This window comes from Rhinatrema bivittatum, chromosome 2 (assembly GCF_901001135.1).
Source record: "Rhinatrema bivittatum chromosome 2, aRhiBiv1.1, whole genome shotgun sequence".
NCBI classification, from domain to species: Eukaryota; Metazoa; Chordata; class Amphibia; order Gymnophiona; family Rhinatrematidae; genus Rhinatrema; species Rhinatrema bivittatum.
The window spans coordinates 820415695-820440266 of record NC_042616.1 but is presented as its reverse complement, the minus strand read 5'-3'; the positions used below and the strand labels follow the sequence as shown (position 1 = coordinate 820440266).

The 24572-nt window shown below is 50.0% G+C and overlaps 1 protein-coding gene across 1 annotated transcript in view; it reads left to right on the top strand.

Annotated features, from left to right (window-relative positions):
* The window catches only part of LOC115083418 (cleavage and polyadenylation specificity factor subunit 1-like), a gene marked incomplete in the record, with an annotated part of 265845 nt that overhangs the window by 222038 nt on the left and 19235 nt on the right, over window positions 1-24572 (top strand). The window contains 4 exon segments of the mRNA XM_029587223.1: window positions 16632-16721; window positions 16870-17013; window positions 17409-17561; window positions 22131-22247. Of these exon segments, the coding sequence (XP_029443083.1) occupies window positions 16632-16721; window positions 16870-17013; window positions 17409-17561; window positions 22131-22247 (504 nt within the window).

Here is a 24572-nt window from a genome sequence, read left to right as displayed (position 1 = left end):
TTTAAAACGTACAAAGACCAGGGGATACACAATGAAGTTACTGGGTATACATTAAAACTAATAAGAGAAAATATTATTTATTTTTATTTTACTATTTTCTATACCAGCTTTCACGACCAAGGGTCACATCAAACCGGTTTACATTTAACAGGGCGTGCATTGTACAGAGAACTCAAGCAACAATAACTGGTGCAGGAATTGTAGTTACAATAAACAGGGAAATACAACTGGGAGCATAGGAGTAAGAAGAACAGAGATAGATTGAGAACAGAATTATTTACAATGAATATTTAAAAAGATGCAAAATTAAATCCAATGTGGACTGACTGAAGTCGAGATTGAAGTTGATGACAGAGTGATGGTATTTACACCCAAATTATAGCAATGAGTTTGTAATGACGGTAGTAAGGATCAGTCTGTGTCTTGGTTGGCTTTTTTAAAAAGCCTGGTTTTTAGCCTTTTCCTGAACGTTAGTAGGCACAGTTCCTGGCGCAGTTCGGATGGGATGGAGTTCCATAAAAGTGGTCCTGCTGTTGATAGCGCTCTGTCCTTGAAGGATTTGTGTTGAAAGGTTTTTGCGTTTGGAACATGTAGTGATTCTTTGTAACACTCCCTAATTGGTCTGACTGAGGTGTGTTTTTTGAAGGGAATTTGTAAGTTTAGCAGGGCTTGCTGGTGGATGACTTTGTAAATGGTGGTGATGGACTTGTACAAAATTCTGTAGTGAATGGGTAGCCAATGAAGGGCTTTCAGGATTTGGGGTAATGTGGTCGAATCTCCTGGAGTTAGTCAGAATTCTGGCAATATTAGAGTAAATATAAAAAATTATTTTATTTATGTATTTAATTAAGGGTTTTTCTATACTGAGGTATGGCTGAGTGCCTTCACCCCGGTTTACATGTACAACAACCATATACAATTGACAGTGGAAATTTAACATTGAAACAGTTTAACATTTAACAGTTTAACATTTAAAACTATAACATAAGTAGTAAGTGAGTCAGATGAAAAGGACAACTTGTTGCAATAACTCGTGGCATTTTGAACAGGGTCAGACAGATTGGTCAGTGAGATAAAGAGGGAATGTAGTATTGTAAAAAGTGATAATCAAAAAAGTCTTGTTTGTGGAGACAGTCATAGTTTAAGGGGAAAAGTTATCAGATAGGGGAGGTAATGGTAAGTCTCGGAGTTACATAAATTCGATAAATAAGTTTTGGAGGGATCAGTGACATGATCTGTGAACTTAACCGATACCATCTTTGAAAGTTTGGCTGACTATCCATGTTTTGAGCTTTTTTTTTATAGGTTTTAGTGTTACTTTGTGAGCTCAGTTTTTGTGGTAGTGAGTTCCATAAATATGGGCCAGCAATAGAAATGGCTCGATTTCTTGTTGTGGAAAGTTTAGCTAATGGGAGTGATGGTATTACAAGATTTAGAGTACTTGTTGTTCTGGTTGTCCGTTGTGTTCTGTGAAGCTTTATGATATTGTCAAGGGCTGTGTTATCTGTCTTGTAAATTGCATTATGAAGAATTGTTAAGATCTTGAATTCAATTCTTTTTTCAACTGGGAGCTAGTGTAGGCTCTTGAGGAGGGGGGTGATGTGGTCTGATTTCTTCTTGCCTGTCAGTACTCTCGCTGCGGCATTTTGTAGTAGTTGTAGGGGTCTTAGTGTTGCTTTTGGTAGTCCTATCAGTAGTGAGTTGCAATAGTCTAGGCTGGTGAAGATCAGAGATTGTAGGACTGTCCTGAAATCTTGGGGGTGTAGCATTGGCTTTAGGTGTTTAAGTATTTGTAGCTTATGGAATCCTTCTTTAGTTTTTGTGGAGATGTGTTTTTTGTAGTTTAGATCACTGTCAATCCAAATTCCCAGGTCTTTTACATTTTCTTTGAATTGTATGGAGATGTCAATTCGGAGTGATGGTATGGTTTTGGGTCCTGCGTTTTTTCTTTCTATTAGAATGCATTCTGTCTTGCTCATGTTTAGACAAAGCTTTAGGTGGTTTAGCAAGTTTCTGATTGAATCAAGGTCGGATGCTGCTTGTGTCAATGTGTCTTCGATTGTGGTAGATATAGGAATGAGGAGTTGTATGTCGTCGGCATACATATAGAAGGTTAGTCCAAGACTTGATAGGAGTTGACATAGGGGGAGTAGATAAATATTGAAGAGAGTGGCTGAGAGAGCAGACCCTTGTGGTACTCCTGTTTCAAGGGGGATTGCTTCAGATGATTTATTGTTGATAGAGACCTTGAAGAATCTGTCTTTTAGGAACGAAGTGAACCACTTCAACGTTTTACCTGCTAACCCGATGTTTGCTAGGCTTGCTATTAACATTTTGTGATCGACTGTGTCGAATGCTGCGGATAGGTCGAGGAGTATTAGTAGATGTCCTATTTTATTATCCATACCTCTGAGTATGTTGTTTGATAGGTTGAGCAGTAGAGTTTCGGTACTGTGGTTTTTCCTGAAGCCGTGTTGAGTGGTGTGAAGAAGTTTGTGTTTGTCCAGATGTTCATCAAGCTGTTTCAGGACATATAAATATATAAATATAGAGTATTTATATAAATATATAGATATAGAGTATTTTTTTATATTTACTTATATATTTATATTTATTTGTATTTATTTTATTTATATCTATATTTATATATTTTTATTTATTTATTTTTATTTTTATATTTAAAAAATATAGAGTAAATATAAAAATATAAATATAAAAATAGAGTAAATATTCTTTTACTCGGTTTCGTCGTCAACTACCCGAAATCCCACCTGACTCCCTCTATGTCCCTGAATTTCATTGGTGCCTACCTGAACACGGCGGAGGGGAAAGGCCTATCTCCCTTGCCACTGAGCGCTCATCTTGGTGGGCTTAGCAAAGTTGGTGTGTCAGAGCCCGTGGGTCACTGCCCGTCTTATGCTCCACTTTCTGGGCCACATGACAGCCCCAGTCCACATCACTCCATTTATCCACTTACACATGCACAAGGCGCAGTGTACCCTTCTGTCCCAGTGTCAGCAAGCCTCCCAAGATCTCCATGTGCACATATGTCTCACCCAGCTGCTCCAGATTTCCTTGTACTGGTGGGAGGACCTTCCCAATCTGGAACCAGAGGGTCCTCTTTCAGTCCCCCTCCTTCCAAGTTGTCCTCACCAAAGATGCATCCATATTGGGATGGGGAGCTCATGTGGATGGGCCTCTGGTTGGCTCAGGAGGCTCAGTACCAGATCAATTTCCTGGAGTTCCAAGCGATCCGTTACAGACTGTGGGCGTTCCGGGATCATCTGGTGTCCAAATTGGTCCTCATCCAGACCATCAATCAGGTAGAGATGTGGTACATCAACAAACAGGGAGGCACAGGACCATTCCTCTTGTGCCAGGAGGCGGTTCATATTTGGTCCTGGGCCCACTCTCAGAACATGTTTCTTTGAGTGGTGTACCTAATGGGGACGGATAATGTGGTCGCCGACCGCCTCAGTTGGGCTTTTCAGCCCCACGAGTGGTTTCTGGATCCGGCAGTGGTTTATTTATTTATTTATTTAAAATAATTTATATACCGGAGGTTCCTGTATAATATACATATCACCCCGGTTCACAAAGAACAGTAACTATCGCTACAAATAGCGGTTTACATACAACAGAATAAAAGAAGTTTTACATTGAACAAAAACTAAGTAAACAAGTTTTTACATTGAAGTCAGCATGTGTAAATTTCTGATTAACAAAGGAAGAAAAAATAGATCTGAATAACTCGTTGTGGGCTTGAAAAGACTTTTCTTCGTGTTCTTGGCTCTAGGGGAAAGCTTGTTTGAAAAGCCAAGTCTTAAGTTTCCCTTTAAATGTAGGGTGGCATGGTTCCAAACGAAGGTCTGGAGGGAGCGAGTTCCAAAGTGAAGGGCCCGCTGTGGATAATGCACGTTTCCTCAGAACGGATTTCGCAGGTTGTGTGATTAGTCTGTTCTGATAGGCGCTTCTGGTTGGTTTCACAGATGTGTGTAATTGAATTTGGAATGTTAGGTTGAGAGGTGCGATGTTGTGTAAGGCCTTATGTATCATCATTAAAGACTTGAACTGGATCCTGTATTTAATCGGAAGCCAGTGGAGATGGTGGAGAATTGGGGTGATATGATCTCTCTTTTTGGCATTTGATAGAATTCTTGCAGAGGCGTTCCAAGCGATCCGTTACAGACTGTGGGCGTTCCGGGATCATCTGGTGTCCAAATTGGTCCTCATCCAGACCATCAATCAGGTAGAGATGTGGTACATCAACAAACAGGGAGGCACAGGATCATTCCTCTTGTGCCAGGAGGCGGTTCAGATTTGGTCCTGGGCCCACTCTCAGAACATGTTTCTTTGAGCGGTGTACCTAATGGGGACGGATAATGTGGTCGCCGACCGCCTCAGTTGGGCTTTTCAGCCCCACGAGTGGTTTCTGGATCCGGCAGTGGTGAACATGATCTTCCACCTTTGGGGCACCCCAGACGTGGATTTGTTTGCCGTCTCCTGCAACAACAAGGTGGAGTCCTATTGCTCCCTCTACCAGGGGACGGCAAGCCAGTCTCGGATGCCTTTGCCCACCATTGGGGCAAGGGGCTTCTGTATATGCGTATCCTCCTCTCCCACTGGTGATGAAGACGCTCCTAAAGCTCTGGTAGGATGGGGGAATCATGACCTCATAGGCCCCTGTTGGCCGCGGCAGGTTTGGCTCCCAATCCTGCAGGACTTCTTGGTCCGGAAACCAATCAGTCTGGGCACCTCCCTGACCCTAGTCATGCAGGATCAGGGAAGGATGCGCCATCCATACCTCAGGGCATTGTCTCTGATGGCCTGGATGTTGAAAAGTTAGTCTTGCAGCCCCTGCCTTTATCTGAAGATGTATCCTGGGTTCTGGTCGCCTCCAGGAAGCCTTCAACTAGAAAGTAGTACAACCTGAAGTGGAAGAGGTTTGCCATTTGATGTGAGCAGCACCAGTTGGACCCGTTTACCTGCTCAACCCTGAAACTCTTAGACTGTGTTGCACCTGTTGGAAGCTGGTTTAAAGACCAACTCAGTCAGAGTGCATCTCAGTGCCATTGGGACCTACCATCGTGGAGTGAATGGTGCGCCCATCTCAGTGCAATCCTTGGTTGGGCGGTTCATGCGTGGTATGCTTCAGTTGAAGTCCACTCTGCATCCTCCATCTGTGTCCTGGGACCTTAATGTGGTCCTGGCCCACCTCATGAAGGACCCTTTTCAGCCTATGCACATGTGTGACCTGAAATATCTGACCTGGAATGTCATATTCTTGGTTGCAGTCACCTCTGCACATCGGGTCAGCGAACTTCAAGCATTGGTGACATACCCACCTTACACGAAGTTCTTCCACGATAGGGTAGTTCTCCATACGCACCCTAAGTTCTTGCCTAAGGTGGTATCGGATTTCCATCTCAACCAGTCTATCGACCTGCCTACCTTCTTCCCGAGACCTCATTCGCATCCAGGCAAACGGGCCTTGCACACTTTGGATTGTAAGGAGGCCTTTGTATTCTGCCTTGACAGAACAGCAGGCCATAGACAGTCCGCGCAACTTTTCATCTCATTTGATAAGAAACGGATGGGAGTTGGCTGTGGCCAAGCACACCCTGTCTGCCTAGCTAGCGGACTGCATCTTATTCTGCTATGCACAAGCGGGTTTGCAGCTTGAGGGTCATGTTAGGGCTCACTCCGTCTGGGCCATTGCAACTTTGATGGCTAACTTGTGAGCAGTCCCTGTGATGGAGATTTGCAGGGCTGCGACGTGCAGTTCTCCCTATACGTTCGCAGCTTGGACAGAGATGGTTGCCAGGATAGTAGCTTCGGCCAGTCTGTCCTCTGTAACCTTTTTCGAGTCTAAACCCAACTTTTCTGCCTAGGTCCCTGTTTTTCGGGTACAGTCTGTCTTCCTACATTACCAACAGCACCTAGGTTGTTGTGCCCATTGGCACCTGTTTGGTGTCTGTTGGTCCAATACATCCTGAGTGCCCCTGCAGGTCATTTCTTATAGGCCCCTTCTGGCATCCCAGGTTGATAATATCAGATGCCTGGGACAGCCAGAGATCAAGGAACCCCACAGAAGGGCAAGAAAGGAGACAAATTCCCCGGCAGTTCAGGGCTTTTTCAGCAGATAGGTCAGCTGGCTCTCTTCTCCGCAGTCCCGGTCCATAACTACTGCCAGCAGATGGAGACAGAGAAAGTTTCACTGCTACATAACCTGATGTGCCACCTGCAGTCCCTCAGTATTTCTCTGTCTCCAGCAAATGGTAGATGGTGCAAAACCTGCAGTCTAGAATAGAAACAAAATAATAAAAAGAAGAGAAAATAATTACTTGGATCTTCCCAGGGGGTTTCGAGGTCATGATGGGGCCATTCCCCCTGGTTCGAAGTGGATGGGCAGTGTGTTGGTGACACTTTTTTGGTGGCTCAGTCCTGAGGTCTGTGGGATGGACATCTGGTGGTCCAGGTCTCTCATCCCCCATGAGGCAATGTGGAGACCCACTGACAGCTCTGCATCTCCAAGCCCGGTAGAGCAGGGAAATATCCACTTTTTAATTTCTGGCCAGGGCTGGGATGGTAAAGTTTTGCTGAGAGAAGTGGTTAGTGGCTGTTAGCTGTTGTGGCAGCCATTCTTTGCGGTAATCGGGGGTGCAGAACTGTTGACCGGTTTTCCTGCTTGAGGTCAGTGCAGCTGTGAGTGTAGCAGCACGCAGCCCCCGAGCACATAGTGATAGCATGCATCAATGCACGCCACGCTTGTGGGGGATCACGACTGCGGCTTAATCGTGCCAGCTTGTGCTCCTTCTGTGTTTCAGGTGGGGGGATCACTTTGGGAGCGCCTGCTGCTGGTTGTAAGCCTGATCGAGTCACACAGGTGTCGGGTCATGCTGCCGCGGCTTTCCCTGTCAGTCCAGGAGCAGCGGCCGCATTAGATTCTCTTGCAGAGCCATTGGAGTTGGCGGAGGAGGCAGGGGGATCCCCACGTCGGATGCCATTGGCTGTATCCCGATCGGGGAGGAGCGTGGAGGCTCTGTTTCAGAGGATTTTCCCCTGGCATCTGGATTCTGATTAAACCACCGATTATTACCTTAGACTCCATATGGAATTCCCTGGTATTGTTAGAAAAGGCTATTTTTTTCCTTAACAGCAGTTCTGACGGAGACCAATACCAGAACACAATGGAGACTGATATTTCTACTTTGGATGTAAAAATGAGAGTTCCCTGTACGTACCAGGATCAGTCCAGGACACCTGGGTTGTGACTCCGCACCAGTAGATGGAGACAGAGCAAAACTTGTGGGCGGAGCCATATATAAGCCCCTGTGCCAGTCACAGCCCCTCAGTCTTACTCTGTCTCCAGTAGGTGGTGCAGGTCCAGTCACAGCCCTGCCTGACCTGATTCTGGTAGTTAGTCAGGGTTGCGGTTTTTTTCTTTTGTGCTCAGTTCTTAGGCCTAGTTAGTGGTTTTTTGCCAAATTAGGTTGTTTTCTTTTCGTCAAAGAGTCAGATCCCGGCCGCCCTGCCTCCCAGGGGGGTTGAGAGGTTCTGAGGGGACCGCCCCCCCCTGGTCGAGGCCGCTGCTAGGGTCGAGGACCCGGCTCCACAAGTAGCAGCGTCAGGGGTGACACCGGGGAGCCCGGTTCACTCACCCCTGCAGGTACAGGGCTCCAGGACCCGGGACAGCGACAAGAGTCAGTAAAAAAAAAAAAAAAAAAAAGTGTTTCTGCTTTGTTTTTGTTTTCGGCCGGCCCTCCGTTTCCTTGCATCGCCGTTCCGTTTCGAGGGGGGTGCCGCTTGCAGGGGGGGTTTTTTCGCCGAATTAATTAATTAATTAATTTTTATTTCCCTGTACGTACCAGGATCAGTCCAGGACACCTGGGTTGTGACTCCGCACCAGTAGATGGAGACAGACTAAAACTTGTGGGCGGAGCCATATATGCCCCTGTGCCAGTCACAGCCCCTCAGTCTTACTCTGTCTCCAGTAGATGGTGCAGGTCCGGTCACAGCCCTGCCTGCCCTGGTTCTGGTACTCCGTCAGGGTCGGTTCTTTTTTTATTCCTTTAGGCCAGTTAGGCTACGTTGGTTTTCTGTTTGGGTAATTTTCCAAATTGTCCCTTAGGTCCCTTCGCCCTGCCTCCCAGGGGGGTTGTGAGGTTCTGAGGGGACCACCCCCCCCTGGTTGAGGCCGCTGCTAGGGTCGAGGACCCAGCTGGCCTAGTAGCAGCGTCAGGGGTGACACCGGGGAGCCCGGTTCACTCACCCCTGCTGGATTAGGGCTCCAGGACCGTGGACAGCGACAGGCTTTTTTGTTAAAAAAAAAAAAAAAAAAAAAAAAAAGGTTTGGTTTTATTTTCTGCCGGCTCTCTCTTGCTTCGCGGCGCCGCTCGCAGGGGGGGGCGCCGCCGACGGGGGGAGGCCGTTCGAATTTTTTTCTTCAGTTTTCGTCGCTCCTGCTGCTCCGTCTTCGCGCCTCTTCGCCGGCATGCCTCGCGGCTCGGTCTGCCGGGCCTGTGGCTCGGCGCGCGCGCGTCTTTCGCGCGAAAGTCTCTGCGCGGCCTGCATCCCGGGCGGAGAGGGGTCGTCGGGGGCGCCTCGGGGGGCTCGTTCTCGGCCCGCGCGATCGCCTCCGCGCGGGGGGGGCGCTGTAGAAAAGCCCCAAGAGCTTTTCCCGATCAGCGCGGGAGTGGCGGCCATTTTGGCCACGGGCCGCGAAATGGCGCGGGACTCGGCAGGGCCTTCGGCCTTGCCTCCCGCGCTTTCCCCGCAGCGAATCGCGGTCGGAAGGGGTCCCTCGGGGGACACAGGGTCCCCGGGGAGTCCCGATGTTTTTTCATCGGATTCGGGCTCTCTTTCGGAGGACCTTGCGCTTTTGTTGCGCAAGGTCCTAAAATACAAAAAAAGCAAGCGCGGCCGGAGTGAGGCTCGCAGAGCTCCACCGCTGAAGAGGTCCCGGAAGCCTTCGGGGGTCGCGGAGGGACCCCAGGACACCTCGCGGGGGAAGCGGCCTCCACGTGGCGTCCCACAGGAGGCCGACACCGATTCCTCCCCCGAGGAGGACGCTGATTCCCCTGAAGAGACCCAGAAGGGGCCCGACGATGTAGGAGCGGACGGCTCCGCTACGTCCGGCGTAGCCAAAGGCTCACAGGCTGTGGAAGGAGACGATCCCAAAGTGGTCAGGCTCTTCCGTAGGGATGAATTGCCACCTCTAATTCCAGCTATTATCCAGGAACTGGGAATAAACCCCCCTCCGGCGGTGGTTCGTCAGGAAGCGAACATGGATCCGGTCCTGTTAGGCCTCACGGGTCCAGCAGTTGCTTTTCCGTTCCATTTTTCCTCAACAGACATCATGTTCCGGGAATGGGACACCCCGGAGTTAGGGTTGAAGGTCAGCAAGGCCATGGACAAACTTTACCCGCTTCCGGAGGATGCGCTGGACCTTCTCAAGTTTCCCAAGGTGGATTCGGCGGTTTCGGCGGTAACGAAAAGATCTACTATCCCGGTTACGGGTGCTACAGCCCTTCGGGACCTTCAGGACAGGAAGCTGGAAGTACAGCTCAAGAAAATTTTTGAGGTTTCAGCGCTAGGAATTCGGGCCGCCATGTGTACGAATTTCGCTTTGAGAGCGGGCTTACGCTGGGCTCAGGTCCTTCAAGCCAATGCGGACCTTTCGGCAGACGAGGCAGCGCAAGCGGATAAGTTGGAAGCGGTAATAGCATATGGCGCAGATGCACTCCACGATCTACTGCGCACTTCGTCTAGATCCATGGTGGCGTCGGTCTCGGCTCGCCGCCTCCTGTGGCTACGCAACTGGGCGGCGGATGGCTCTTCAAAGGCTCACCTCGGGGCGCTGCCATTCAAGGGTAAATTGCTGTTCGGCAAGGAATTAGATGACTTGATGGCTTCCCTGGGGGAAAATAGGGCTCTCAGGTTGCCCGAAGATAGATCCAGGTCGCGGCCTTCCTTTTCAGCCAGGTCCCGCTTTCGTGGGCCCAGGAGGGCGCGGCCTCAAAGGTCGTCGGGGCACTCGTTCAGGTCTTCCTCCTCCCGTACCAGCAGCAGCAGTCCTTTCGTGGGAGGCGTTTTGGTAGACCAGGGGGTGCCCTGGCCATCACGGCGCCCAAGTCTTCACAATGAAAGAGGGTCGGCCCTTCTCCCGCAGCAGCCTCGGCACGCTGTTCCCAACGTCGGGGCGCGGTTGCTGTCGTTTTACGAGAGATGGGCCGGAATAACGTCGGACCAGTGGGTCCTCACCGTGATAAGTCACGGCTACGCGTTAGATTTTGCTCGCATTCCAGTGGACAAGTTCCTTGTGTCACCCTGCAAGGCTCCCGAGAAGAAAGTGGCGGTGCTAGACACCATCCGCCGCTTAGAGGACTTGGGAGCCATCTCCCCCGTTCCTGTCAGCCAACAAGGAAAGGGCCGTTACTCCATTTACTTCATAGTTCCAAAGAAGGACGGCACGTCCCGACCAATTCTGGATCTCAAAGGGGTGAACCGATGCCTACGCGTACCTCGCTTCAAAATGGAGACCATCCGGTCCGTCATCGCCGCGGTCCGGCCAGGCGAGTTCCTGGCCTCCCTGGACCTCACGGAAGCGTATCTTCACATAGGTATCCAGCCGTCATTCCAACGCTTCCTCAGATTCTGCATTCTGGGTCGGCATTACCAGTTTCGGGCGCTCCCTTTTGGGCTCGCAACGGCCCCTCGTATTTTCACGAAGGTGATGGTCGTGGTGGCGGCGCAACTGCGCCGAGAAGGTCTCCATGTCCATCCGTACCTGGACGACTGGTTGATTCGGGCGAAATCCGAGGATCAGTGTCGGATGGCGGTGGCCAGGGTCCTCCATCTGTTGCAGTCCCTGGGATGGGTGGTCAACTTCAGCAAGAGTCATCTGACACCAACGCAGACCCTGGAATATCTGGGAGCTCTTTTCGACACAAAGCAGGGCAAGGTGTTTCTTTCCCTCGAACGGATGGTCAAATTGCAAACTCAGGTACAACGCTTGTTGTCTCTCCGCCAACCACGAGTCTGCGACTACCTTACGGTCCTAGGGTCTATGGCTTCCACGCTGGCGCTGGTGCCATGGGCGTTCGCTCATCTGCGACCTTTACAGTCATCCTTGCTTTCCCGCTGGAAGCCGGTCTCGGAGGATTTCCACTTACCACTTCCTCTAGCGGGACACGCGAGATCCAGCCTGCGTTGGTGGCTGGACCCCAGTCACCTTTCCGCCGGAGTCTCCCTCCTGGTGCCCAGTTGGACAGTGGTGACCACGGATGCCAGCCTCTCCGGTTGGGGAGCGGTCTGCCTAGGGAGCTCAGTTCAAGGCCTATGGTCGGTGTCGCAAGCCCAGTGGTCTATCAATCGCCTAGAGACCAGAGCGGTCCGTCTGGCCCTGCAGGCTTTTCTACCATTGCTGAGGGGAAAGGCGGTCCGAGTGTTGTCGGACAATGCGACCACCGTGGCATACATCAACCGGCAGGGGGGGACCCGGAGCCCCCAGGTGGCGGAGGAAGCTCAGCGCTTGATGGCCTGGTCGGAGCTACATCTCAGCTACCTCGCAGCGTCTCACATTGCGGGAGTCGACAACGTGCAGGCGGACTATCTCAGCCGTCATCGTCTAGATCCCGGAGAGTGGGAGCTGGGGGACGAAGCCTTTCTTCTCATTTGCGAAATGTGGGGAGTGCCCCACATGGATCTGATGGCCACGTGGCACAACGCGAAGGCCCCGCGATTTTACAGTCGACGTCGAGAGCGGGGGGCAGAGGGCGTCGATGCGCTGGTGCTTCCCTGGCCGACGGATGTGCTGCTCTACGTGTTTCCCCCATGGCCGATGATCGGCAAGATTCTACGGCGCATAGAGTTGCATCCGGCCAACGTGATCTTGGTGGCACCGGAGTGGCCTCGCCGGCCGTGGTTCGCAGACCTCGTACAACTGGCAGTGGCGGCACCCCTTCGGTTCCAGGGAATGGCGGCCCTACTCCATCAGGGCCCCGTCTGTTTGGAGGATGCGGATCACTTCTGTCTCGCGGCATGGCTTTTGAGAGGAATCGACTGAAGAGAAAAGGTTATTCAGATGCGGTGGTGGCCACGCTACTGCGTTCCAGGAAGCAGTCGACGTCTTTGGCTTACGTCCGTGTCTGGGTTGTCTTTGAGGACTGGTGCGTGCAGCGCGGGGTGGACCCCACTTCAGCTTCCGTCGCTGAGGTTCTGGCGTTCCTCCAGGCGGGTCTGGCCAAAGGTCTGGCGTGCAGTTCCCTACGAGTCCAAGTGGCGGCGCTGGGGTGTTTGCGAGGTAAGTCTCTGGCGATTCACCCGGATATTGCTCGTTTCCTTCGGGGTGCTAAACACCTTCGCCCCCCGTTACGTCTGCCTTGTCCGGCTTGGAACCTCAATTGGGTTCTCTCCGCTCTATGCATGGCGCCGTTTGAGCCCCTGAAACGCGCGACTCTTAAGGATCTCACTTTAAAAACGGCATTCTTAGTGGCGATTGCCTCGGCACGGCGTGTTTCCGAGTTACAGGCCCTGTCCTGTAGGGAACCTTTCTTGCGTATCTCTGAATCGGGGGTTTCTTTACGGACGGTCCCTTCCTTTCTACCGAAAGTGGTCTCGTCTTTTCACGTTAATCAATCGGTGGAGTTGCCCGCCTTTGCGTGCGGAGACTCCTCTGCTACTGAAGAGAGGGAGTTACGGAAGCTTGACGTGCGGAGATCCCTTCTCCGATATCTGGAGGTCACTAATCCGTTTCGGGTCACAGATCATCTGTTTGTACTGTTTTCTGGACCAAAGAAAGGAGCTACAGCGTCCCGCACAACGATTGCTCGTTGGCTCAAGGAGGCCATTGGTTCGGCTTACTTGGTGCGGGGCAAACCTCTTCCCGTGGGGCTGCGGGCTCACTCGACTCGTTCTCAAGCAGCGTCTTGGGCGGAAGCTTCTCAGGTGTCGCCTCAAGAGATTTGTAGGGCGGCCACCTGGAAGTCGTTGCATACTTTTATCCGGCATTACCGGCTGGATGTCCGGGCTACCGATTCTGGGGGTTTTGGAGAGAGGGTACTCCGAGCGGGACTCTCTGCTTCCCACCCTCAGTAGGTTGCTCTGGTACATCCCAGGTGTCCTGGACTGATCCTGGTACGTACAGGGAAAGGAAAATTAGTTTCTTACCTGATAATTTTCGTTCCTGTAGTACCAAGGATCAGTCCAGGATCCCGCCCGCAGTGCTGCGCTGAAGTAATGGAGAGTCCGCTCTGTGTTTTGATTTGCTCTGTTCCGCTTGTTCGCTCTCCCGGTTGGAGAGTCCGTTTCCAGAAGGGGTGTTTCTTTCCCCGTTAGTTAGCGGTATCTAGTTTGGTTTACTTCTCTGGTTGTGTTCTACTTTGACATTCCGTAAGACTGAGGGGCTGTGACTGGCACAGGGGCATATATGGCTCCGCCCACAAGTTTTAGTCTGTCTCCATCTACTGGTGCGGAGTCACAACCCAGGTGTCCTGGACTGATCCTTGGTACTACAGGAACGAAAATTATCAGGTAAGAAACTAATTTTCCTTTCTGAGGCGCGTCTTGGTCTTCCCGCGTTCGCCGGCATGCCGCGCGGCTCCCCGTGTCGGGCCTGCGGCTTGGCGCGCGCGCGCCTGGCTTGTGAGGGTTTTTGTTTTTTCCTGCGTCCCAGGCGGGGAAGGGCCGTCCGGGGCACCTCGGGGGTCTCGCTCCCGGATCGCGCGTTCGCCGCCGCGGGTTGGAGGCGACATAGGTAGGCCTCAGGACTTATTCCCGCTTAGCGCAGGGAGTGGCGGCCATTTTGGCCACAGGAAGTAAAATCGCGCCGGGGGATTCAGCCTTGCCTCCCGCGCTTTCCCCGCAGCGGAACGCGGCGGGAGGGGGCTCCTCGGAGGGGCTTCGGTCCGGGGAGGTTTCTGGGACCGATTCTTCTGGGTCAGGTTTTTTTCTCGGAGGATGTTGCGCTATTGCTGCGCAAGGTACCTGGGTACAAGCGTAGCAAGCGCAGCCGAGGGGAGGTCCCTACAGAGGGTCCCCACAAGTTTCCTCCACGGAACAGAAAAGCTATGAGAGCTGCGGAGGGCCTCCAGGAGCCCTCAAGGGGGAGTCAGGCCCCTCGGGGCATGCCGCAGGAATCGAATTTGGAGGATTCCCCTGTGGAGGATGCTGATTTTCCCGAAGAGCCCCTGAGGGGGGCCGAGGAGGTGGCGGCGGATGGCTCCGCCCAGCGTGGGAACGGGAGTACAGACCGTGGAAGAGGATGACCCCAAGGTAGTCCGGTTCTGCAGGGAGGAACTGTCGCCCGTTCTTCCGGCCATACTCCAGGAGCTGGGGATAGAGGCCCCACCTGTGGTGGTCCGCCAAGAGGCCATTATGGATCCTGTTCTGCTGGGCCTTACGGGTCCGGCAGTTGCCTTCCCGTTTCATTTTTCTTCGGATATCTTATTCCGCGAATGGGATGGAAGGTCAGCAAGTCCATGGATAAGCTCTATCCGCTCCCAGGGGAGGCGCTGGACCTTCTCCGTCTTCCAAAGGTGGATTCAGCGGTCTCCGCGGTGACAAAGATCTACTATCCCGGTCACAGGAGCTACGGCGCTCCGGGATATCCAGGACAGGAAGTTGGAAGTGCAGCTTAAGAAGATTTTGAGGTATCCGCCCTGGGTGTGCGGGCCGCCATCTGCACTAACTTTGCTATGGGAGCTAGTCGGCGCTGGGCCCATGTCCTTCAGGCGAATGCGGGCCTGTATGCGGAGGAGGCTTCTCAGGCAGATTGGAGGCGGTGATTGGATGTAAAAATGAGAGATTTGGATGCGCGGCTGACAACTGATGAAGCGATTCAAAATAAACTGATTCTTGCAGATATTTATTTACTCGAAGAAGGTGGAAAATTCCTTGCGACTTTTGAACCTGAGGGTTTTGAATTTCCCATACCTTAAATTGGTATCCCCAAAGGAAGTATTTAAGAATTATTTGAGTCAGATTCTGCAATAACAAAAATCTCTTACCCACCTTGCTGTACTGAAATTATCTCTGAAGATGCTGTACAAGATGCTTCTTTAAATATATCGGACATTTTGGAACTTACTCAAGAAGCTAACATCAATAATAGGCAAACATTATTGGTAACCTTAGCTTTCCCATCAGAGAGAAACACGGTTTAGAGATTCTTTTTTAGGAATAGACCTCGGTTATTCTATGGACAAAAAGTTTGCATGTTTCCAGATGTTACAAGAGCCACTCAAGAATGGCAGAGGAAATTTCTTGCTGTGAGATCACGAGGAGTGAGTTTCAATTTGATATCCTTGTAAATGGGTGAGCAAATTTCAGACTTCCAAATATTTGTTTCTTGAGCCTCTCAGTTAAGAGCTTTCCTGGACTCCCATTCCTAAAGCTTTCTGTGGGGGTTTCAGCAATTATTGTTAATGCAGGGGGTTTTCTTGTTTAGTAAGGGATTTCTACTTGCTACATTCTCCTTTGTCACTCATAAAATCCCCTGTTCTCCCCTTCTATTTTGTTTTGAAGGTTAAAAGATACATTTATATATTTCTTGCTATGTAAGCTGTAATTATAATTATTGTTGATTGTATCTCAATTACTGGTGCAAGTTAATCTTGTGTGTGCTTTTTGAAAATTTGATAAAAATAAAATACAAAAAAATACAAAATATTAAAAACTAAAAGGAATTACAGTGCAATTTCGTTATCATCAGAGATTACTATGAGTGAGCAGGGCCAAGAATTACCTGTCCTGTGTGCAGATCTCTGCAACAGTATTCAGAGGGAATGCAAATTCATACTTCCCCTTTGAGAAGTGGTGCAGAGTTAGTGGATAAAGGGAATTGTGAGAATCAGCCTGGTGAACCGGGCATGCCATGATACCTGTAACGAACAAGAATCTGAGAACCTGCCTCACTGCTGGTACTGGATAAATAGAGTTCAACAGCCATGCACAGCATTGCAAACACATTCTTATCAAGGAAGTCCATACTCTCTTCCCTATTAACCGAATCCAGAACACATTCTTATCAAGGAAGTCCATACTCTCTTCCCTATTAACCGAATCCAGAACACATTCTTATCAAGGAAGTCCATACTCTCTTCCCTATTAACCGAATCCAGAACACATTCTTATCAAGGAAGTCCATACTCTCTTCCCTATTAACCGAATCCAGAACACATTCTTATCAAGTAAGTCCATACTCTCTTCCCTATTAACCGAATCCAGAACACATTCTTATCAAGGAAGTCCATACTCTCTACCCTATTAACCGAATCCAGAACACATTCTTATCAAGGAAGTCCATACTCTCTTCCCTATTAACCGAATCCAGAACACATTCTTATCAAGGAAGTCCATACTCTCTTCCCTATTAACCGAATCCAGAACACATTCTTATCAAGGAAGTCCATACTCTCTTCCCTATTAACCGAATCCAGAACACATTCTTATCAAGGAAGTCCATACTCTCTTCCCTATTAACCGAATCCAGAACACATTCTTATCAAGGAAGTCCATACTCTCTTCCCTATTAACCGAATCCAGAGCCCTCCCAGGCTCTAAGCCTCGGTGCTTGTGTATAATCAGTAGTGTCTGGGCCAGGTCTCACCTCTCGTCTCTGACATGTACAGGTGCATGTGGACCAGGAACTGCTGATATACGAAGCCTTCCTACACGACTTACAGCCGGGGCACGGAAACCTCAAGGTCCGCTTCAAGAAGGTGAGGAATCTGATGCAGGTGGGTGGGGGAGAGGACTTGACCTACAATGACCTCTTTTTCCTTCCTCCTCCTCCTGTTCTCTCTCATTCCCTTCCATCTTTTCATTTCTCTCTCGCTGGTCTTCTCCTTACCTTCTTTCCTGTTCCAGGTCCCTCACAACATTAATTTCCGTGAGAAGAAAGTAAAACCATCCAAGAAGAAATCAGAAGGAGCCGGGAGTGACGAATCTGCCTCATCCAAAGGCAGAGTGTCCCGCTTCCGTTTCTTTCAGGATATCTCGGGTTATTCAGGAGTGAGTAGGACAAGAACATTCTGCTTAAACTGGAGAATCAAGTCTATTTTTCATTGCTTGGTCGCCCGTCCCAGTTGGGGGAGAGTCTCTCGATGTCTTGACACATCCTCCAGGTTAGGCGAGCGTCTGTGTATGTCATATGTAACCTCTCCGAGCTGGGGGAGAGTATCTCAATCCCATCAACCCTGTGAGCTGGGGAGAACAGTCTCACTTCTCTGGGCTGGGAGACCGTCTCTGTCCCATCAGCCCTCTGATTTGGGGAGAGGAGGGAATGTACGCCAGACAGCTAGACATAGATGTAATAACACAGTGCATTAAATCCCATCTCTGCTTTTATGTGGAGTTTGATTTCTTGCTGCTGGACGAATGCATGAACAGAGTTTCTCTCTCTTTAGGTCTTTATCTGCGGCCCTTCCCCTCACTGGCTTCTTTTGACCTCTCGAGGTGCCCTTCGACTGCATCCTATGACCATTGATGGACCAATTGAATCTTTTGCACCATTTCACAACATAAACTGCCCTAAAGGCTTCCTGTACTTCAACCGACAAGTAAGTAAATCCAGCTGTCCAACTATCAGGCCCTTGAGTGCTTTGTTTGCTGTGTGTGTGTATGGGAAGGACAGAAACCTCTATGCATGCTCTGGGATACACATGGGTGCAGGAGGGGCAGACTGCTGCTGGGAATGTGAGCTAACCCAGTCTCTGGGTGTTACGTCCGTCGCTGTTGCTCACCTCTCTTTACACTTCCCTGACTCCGTGGAGTAGACTGGCAGCCTCCGCCAGCTGCCGACGGCCTGCCTACCGCTCCCAGGCCTCCTGGGGTGGCACGGACGCCGCCAACCGCCATCTTGCCATCGGGATCCATTAGGCGCACGCACTGGCCAGTCTTAAGGACGTCATGGCGGGAACCTCGCGGGCGTCCCCTCCAGATGACGTCATCCCTTCTGGATATTTAAATCAGCTGGCCCTACTTAAGGACGACTTGGCAAAGAGATCCATCCTTGCTAAATCCGCCTCGCTCTCAGAGGACCTGCGTTCCAGTTCCTGCTTCCTGGCGTAGATGTCTCGGGTACCCGCTCCTCGGGGGCCCTCCTCTCATCTTCGGCTATCCGCTCCTCGGAGGGCCTGATGCCTGGGACTCTGCCTGAACCAGTGCAACCTGCACTTTTCTTTACAACCTGCCTACTTTCCTGATGTAGTTTCCAAAACTACATACATCTTATCCCTTCTAGACGGAAAAGCATTGGCCTGGGCGTCACCGCTTTGAGAACATTCGGAACCAATCCTTAACGACCTACCGGGCTTCCTCACCCTCTTCCGCACTATGTTTGATGACCCGGGTCGAAAGGCCATCTCCGGATCTACGCTCTTACATCTGCAATGAGGTTCCAGATCACTGACTGATTACGTCATCGAGTTTAGGACTCTCTCGTCTGAATTGCACTGGGACCTGGGCTGCCTGCTTGCCATATTCCTTGAGAGCCTGAGCCCACATATCAAGGATGAATTGGCGGCACGAGAACTCCCTAAGGCCTTGGACTCCCTTATAGACCTCGCTGGTTTCATAGACTGTCGTCTGTGTGAACGTTCCCAAGAGGTCAGAGGAACCAAGAGAATGGCTTTGAATGCCCAATGCATTCGCCCAACGTCAACTACTTAGGCCATTACTTCACCAAGCACCGAGCATGAGGAACCGATGCAAATAGGTCATAGTCACCTATCCTCAAAGGAGAAACATCGTCGCCAGAAGGCCGGTCTTTGCATGTATTGTGGCCAGTCGGGTCATGCGGTACCCTCCTGTTTACTCCGTCCGGGGAACTCCCAGGCCTAGGATCTGCCGGAGGAATCCTCCTAGGCCTGACCACACCCTCTCCTTCGTTAACACTGCCTGTCACCATTAATTTGGACACCCAGGAGTTCCACATCCTGGCATTAGTAGACTCCAAAGCCAGTGGAAACGTTATCCTCCGGCAACTCGTAGAACATTTGCGGATTCCCACTGTCCGTATGCGACACCATTGTTACTCTCTTCTATCCATGGCGAATCGTTGCCTGGTGAAATTGCCTTCTCCATGATCCCTATTCGACTTCGCACTGGATCCCTGCATACAGAGACTATTTCTTTCCTGATTTTGGACAAGGCTAAACAACCTGTGGTCCTAGGATTGCCATGGCTGAAAATACACACTCCGCAGTTTGATTGGAGTACTCTCCAACTGTCTCATTGGGGTGACTACTGCCATAAAAAAATGTTTGGAAAACATGACTCCGATGCCCTGCCTAACTGCACAGCCATCCATCCCGGGGCTTCCGCCACAGTATTCCTCCTTCCACGATGTGTTCTTAAAGAAAGCTGCAGACGTCTTACCCCCGCATCGCTCTTTTGATTGCGCTATTATTCTGTTGCCCAATACTGAGCCTCCCTGAGGAAGAGTCTACCTACTTTCTCTGACTGAGAGAAAAGCCATGTCTGAATATATACAGGAAACTTTGGCTAAAGGCTTCATTCGGCCTTCCAAATCTCCCGCTGGAGCAGGGTTCTTTTTATGGGGGAAAAAGGACGGCTCCCTCCGGCCGTGCATAGATTACCGTGGCTTAAATGAAACTATACTGAAGGATCGCTACCCCCTGCCATTAATCTCCGAATTGTTTGACAAGCTCCAGGGGGCCAAGATATTTACCAAATTGGATCTCAGAGGAGCTTACAATTTGATAAGGATATGCCAGGGCGATGAATGGAAAACTGCATTTAACACCCACGATGGCCATTTTGAATATCTGGTCATGCCCTTTGGCCTCTGCAATGCTCCAGCGGTGTTCCAGAATATGATGAATGAAATCTTCAGAGACATGCTCTACAGTTGTGTCGTGGTCTATTTGGACGACATTCTGGTATTCTCACAAGACCTCCAGAGCCATCGCCGGGATGTCACCAATGTCCTGCAACGCCTAAGGGATAACCAGCTGTTCGCCAAGCTGGAAAAATGCTCTTTTTACAAGGAGTCCGTCCCTTTCCTGGGCTATGTGGTCTCTAGCCTGGGGTTTCAGATGGATCCACAGAAGACTAAGAGCATTCGGGACTGGCCCCAACCAATGGCCTTAAGGCACTCCGAAGATTCCTAGGCTTTACTAATTACTACAGGTCGTTTATCAATCACTATTTGACACTAACCACCCCATTCACAGCTATGACACGTAAGGGAGCCAATCCATCCCAGTGGTCACCCAAAGCCGTGTCTGCCGTTCAGGATCTTAAGGAGGCATTCCTGCAGGAGCCATGCCTACGTCATCCTGACCCCCGATGACCCTTCATCATCGAAGTAGATGCTTCTGACGTTGGAGTTGGTGCAGTACTCAGTCAGCATTCTATTAATCATACCTTGCACCCATGCTCGTTGTTCTCCCAACGCTTCTCTCTGGCTGAACGTAATTACGGAATCGGGGACAAAGAATTGCTGGCGATCAAATTAGCCTTTGAAGAATGGCACCCCTGGCTCGAGGGAGCACAACACCAAATAACAGTGTACACTGATCATAAGAACCTAGAGTACCTACACCACGCTCAACACCTTAACCACAGGCAGGCCCGCTGGTCTCTCTTTTTTTTTTTTTAACACGATTTAATTTCATACTTCGATAACAACCAGCTAATAAGAACGTCCGAGCAGATGCCCTCTCTCGTTCGTTCACCACTGATGATGTCCCAGATGTTCCCCAGCACATCTGACCCCACCAAGGTACTCCTCGCCACCACACATACGGTGCTATCCGGGAAGACGGTTCCCCAAGCTCTTCGTAGGAAGATCCTCCGCTGGGTGCATGATTCCCTACTCGCTGGTCATCCCGGACAAGCTAGAACACTTGCGACATTCCAGAGGTTCTATTGGTGGCCAACCATGAAGCAGGACGCTCAAGCATATGTGGAATCAGGTCCCACTTGCGCCCATCAAAAACCACCGGCAGGTCATCCCTGGGGTCTCCTACAACCTCTTCCTGCACCTAGTAAGCCGTGATGGTATAAACAAAAGAAGATAGATGCCGGATGTCCAGGGCCCACATACTAACAGAATCCTAACACTGGGATCCACTTGTGTGTGTACAGGACGGGCAGAGTGCTGCTGGGATTGTCAGTACGTGCAACCTCTGGAATACACAAGTATGAAAGCGGCTGCTGGGATTGTGAGCTAACCCACACTCTGGGATCCATGTATGTGGGAGGGGCAGAATGCCACTGGGAATGTGAATTAACCCACTTTCTGGGACCCACTTGTAGGTGAGAGAAGCAGAGATCCATTGGGAGAGTGAGCTCATGCAAGCTCTGGGATCTCTGTGTATATAGGTGCAGAGTGCTGCTGGGAGTGAGCGCTCATGCAAGCTCCTGGATCTCTGTGTATATAGGAGGGGCAGGGTGCTGCTGGGAGTGAGTGCTCATGCAAGCTCCTGGATCTCTGTGTATATAGGTGCAGAGTGCTGCTGGGAGTGAGCGCTCATGCAAGCTCTGGGATCTCTGTGTATATAGGAGGTGCAGAGTGCTGCTGGGAGTGAGCGCTCATGCAAGCTCTGGGATCTCTGTGTATATAGGAGGTGCAGAGTGCTGCTGGGAGTGAGCGCTCATGCAAGCTCCTGGATCTCTGTGTATATAGGAGGGGCAGGGTGCTGCTGGGAGTGAGTGCTCATGCAAGCTCCTGGATCTCTGTGTATATAGGAGGGGCAGAGTACTGCTGGGAGTGAGCGCTCAAGCAAGCTCTGGAATCTATGTGTATATAGGAAGTGCAAAGTGCTGCTGGGAGTGAGTGCTCATGCAAGCTCTGGAATCTCTGTGTATATAGGAAGTGCAAAGTGCTGCTGGGAGTGAGCGCTCATGCAAGCTCTGGAATCTCTGTGTATATAGGAGGTGCAGAGTGCTGCTGGGAGTGAGCGCTCATGCAAGCTCTGGAATCTCTGTGTATATAGGAGGGGCAGAGTGCTGCTGGGAGTGAGTGCTCATGCAAGCTCTGGAATCTGTGTATATAGGAAGTACAACGTGCTGCTGGGAGTGTGAATTCCCTTAAGCTCTGGATACTCCTGTGGAAGCAGTGTGTGCTTGGGTGATGGATGTTTATTGTATTTCTTTTGCAGGGGGAGCTGCGGATCAGCGTGCTTCCTGCATACCTCTCCTATGATGCTCCTTGGCCTGTCAGGAAGATCCCACTGCGTTGTACGGCACATTATGTCTGTTACCATGTGGAATCCAAGGTGAGGCTTCTCTTCTCTCACCTTATTCCTCATTTCTTCTGAGACACTATACAATGTCTGTGCTTGTGTGCGATGGATATGTTTGGCATTTCTAGAGATTTATACTCTGGTCCTCAAACCAGTCATATTTTCAAGATATCCATAATGAATGTGCACGAGATGTATTTGCATGCGGTGGAATTCCATGCAAATGCATCTCATGAATATTCAGTGTGGATATCTTGAAAATTTGAAAAGAGTTGGCTAGCCCTGACTTACATACAGTAAGCTGCATGTGTGACAGGAGCACAGACAGTGTAAGGCGTACCTGTGCAATCACTTGAGCGGGTTGTGTGTGACAGGTTTGCACAAGCAATGTGATTTATGCACAGCTGTATAGGGAGTTGTCTGTGTGTGGTGGGTGTTCACAGATGGTGGGAGAGGTATCTGTTCACTCAACTGCCTTTGAGATGGTTGTTCACAGGCAGTGCAAGGAGTACCTGTACAGTCAGATGCATGTGTGTGTGATGGCTGTTCACAGGCAGTGCGAGAGGTATCTGTTCACTCAGATATGTGTGTGAGATGGGTGTGCACAGGTAGTGCAAGGAGTACCTGTACAGTCAGATGCATGTGTGTGTGATGGCTGTTCACAGGCAGTGTGAGAGGTATCTGTTTATTCAGATATGTGTGTGAGACGGGTGTGCACAAGCAAAGTGAAGAGTGTACAATCATGCATATATATGTATAGTGAGTGTGCACAGGCAGTGTGAGGAGTACCTGTACAGTCAGATGCATGTGTGTGAGACGGGTGTGCACAAGCATAGTGAAGGGTGTACAATCATGCATATATATGTATAGTGAGTGTGCATAGGCAGTGTGAGGAGTACCTGTACAGACAGATGCATGTGTGTGAGACGGGTGTGCACAAGCATAGTGAAGAGTGTACAATCATGCATATATATGTATAGTGAGTGTGCATAGGCAGTGTGAGGAGTACCTGTACAGTCAGATGCATGTGTGTGAGACGGGTGTGCACAAGCAAAATGAAGGGTGTACAATCATGCATATCTATGTATAGTGAGTGTGCACAGGCAGTGTGAGGAGTACCTGTACAGTCAGATGCATGTGTGTGACGGGTGTGCACAAGCAAAGTGAAGGGTGTAAGTCATGCATATATATGTATAGTGAGTGTGCACAGGCAGTGTGAGGAGTACCTGTACAGTCAGATGCATGTGTGTGACGGGTGTGCACAAGCAAAGTGAAGGGTGTAAGTCATGCATATATATGTATAGTGAGTGTGCACAGGCAGTGTGAGGAGTACCTGTACAGTCAGATGCATGTGTGTGACGGGTGTGCACAAGCAAAGTGAAGAGTGTACAATCATGCATATCTATGTATAGTGAGTGGGCACAGGCAGTGTGAGGAGTACCTGTACCTTCGGCAATCCATTGCTGATCCTCATTCCTGGAATACCACGCCTCCTGATCTTAGACAGGAGCAATGCTCTCTGAAATTTAAAAAAAACTCAAAACTTGGCTATCTAAGCAAGCCTACTTCTAAACACAATGTAAATCCACCCTCCTCAGCCATATTTGCCCCTGCTATGTCTTTTATTATGTCATTTGACATCCACACCCCTCCTTTCTTCTTCCCACACTTAACATTTGTACATACAGTAACTTTCTTCGTTATCCATATATATATTGAAATTGCGTTGTTCTCTTTTACCCATGTCTTATAACTACTTTGTTAAGCCTATAGATATTTATCTCCCATATTACCCTACCCTAGTTCCATGTAATTTTCTTTTCCATTGGTTAACTGTGTTCAGTGTAAACCGGCATGATGTTCTTACGAATGTCAGCAGATAAAAACATTTAAATAAATAAATACAATCAACTGTGTGTAAAATAAGTGTGCCACTGGCATTACAAGGAGCACCGTACTGTGACTTGATGCTTCTCTGAGGACAGCTGGAAGTCAGTCCTCACCCGTGGGTGACGTCATCGGATGACTGAGCCTCTCTGAGAATGCACACCATGCATCATCGGGTGACTGAGCCTCTCTGAGCATGCACACCATGCATCATCAGGTGACTGAGCCTCTCTGAGCCTGCACACCATGCATCATCGGATGACTGAGCCTCTCTGAGCATGCACACCATGCATCATCGGGTGACTGAGCCTCTCTCTGAGCCTGCACACCATGCATCATCGGATGACTGAGCCTCTCTGAGCATGCACACCATGCATCATCGGGTGACTGAGCCTCTCTGAGCATGCACACCATGCATCATCGGGTGACTGAGCCTCTCTGAGCCTGCACACCATGCATCATCGGGTGACT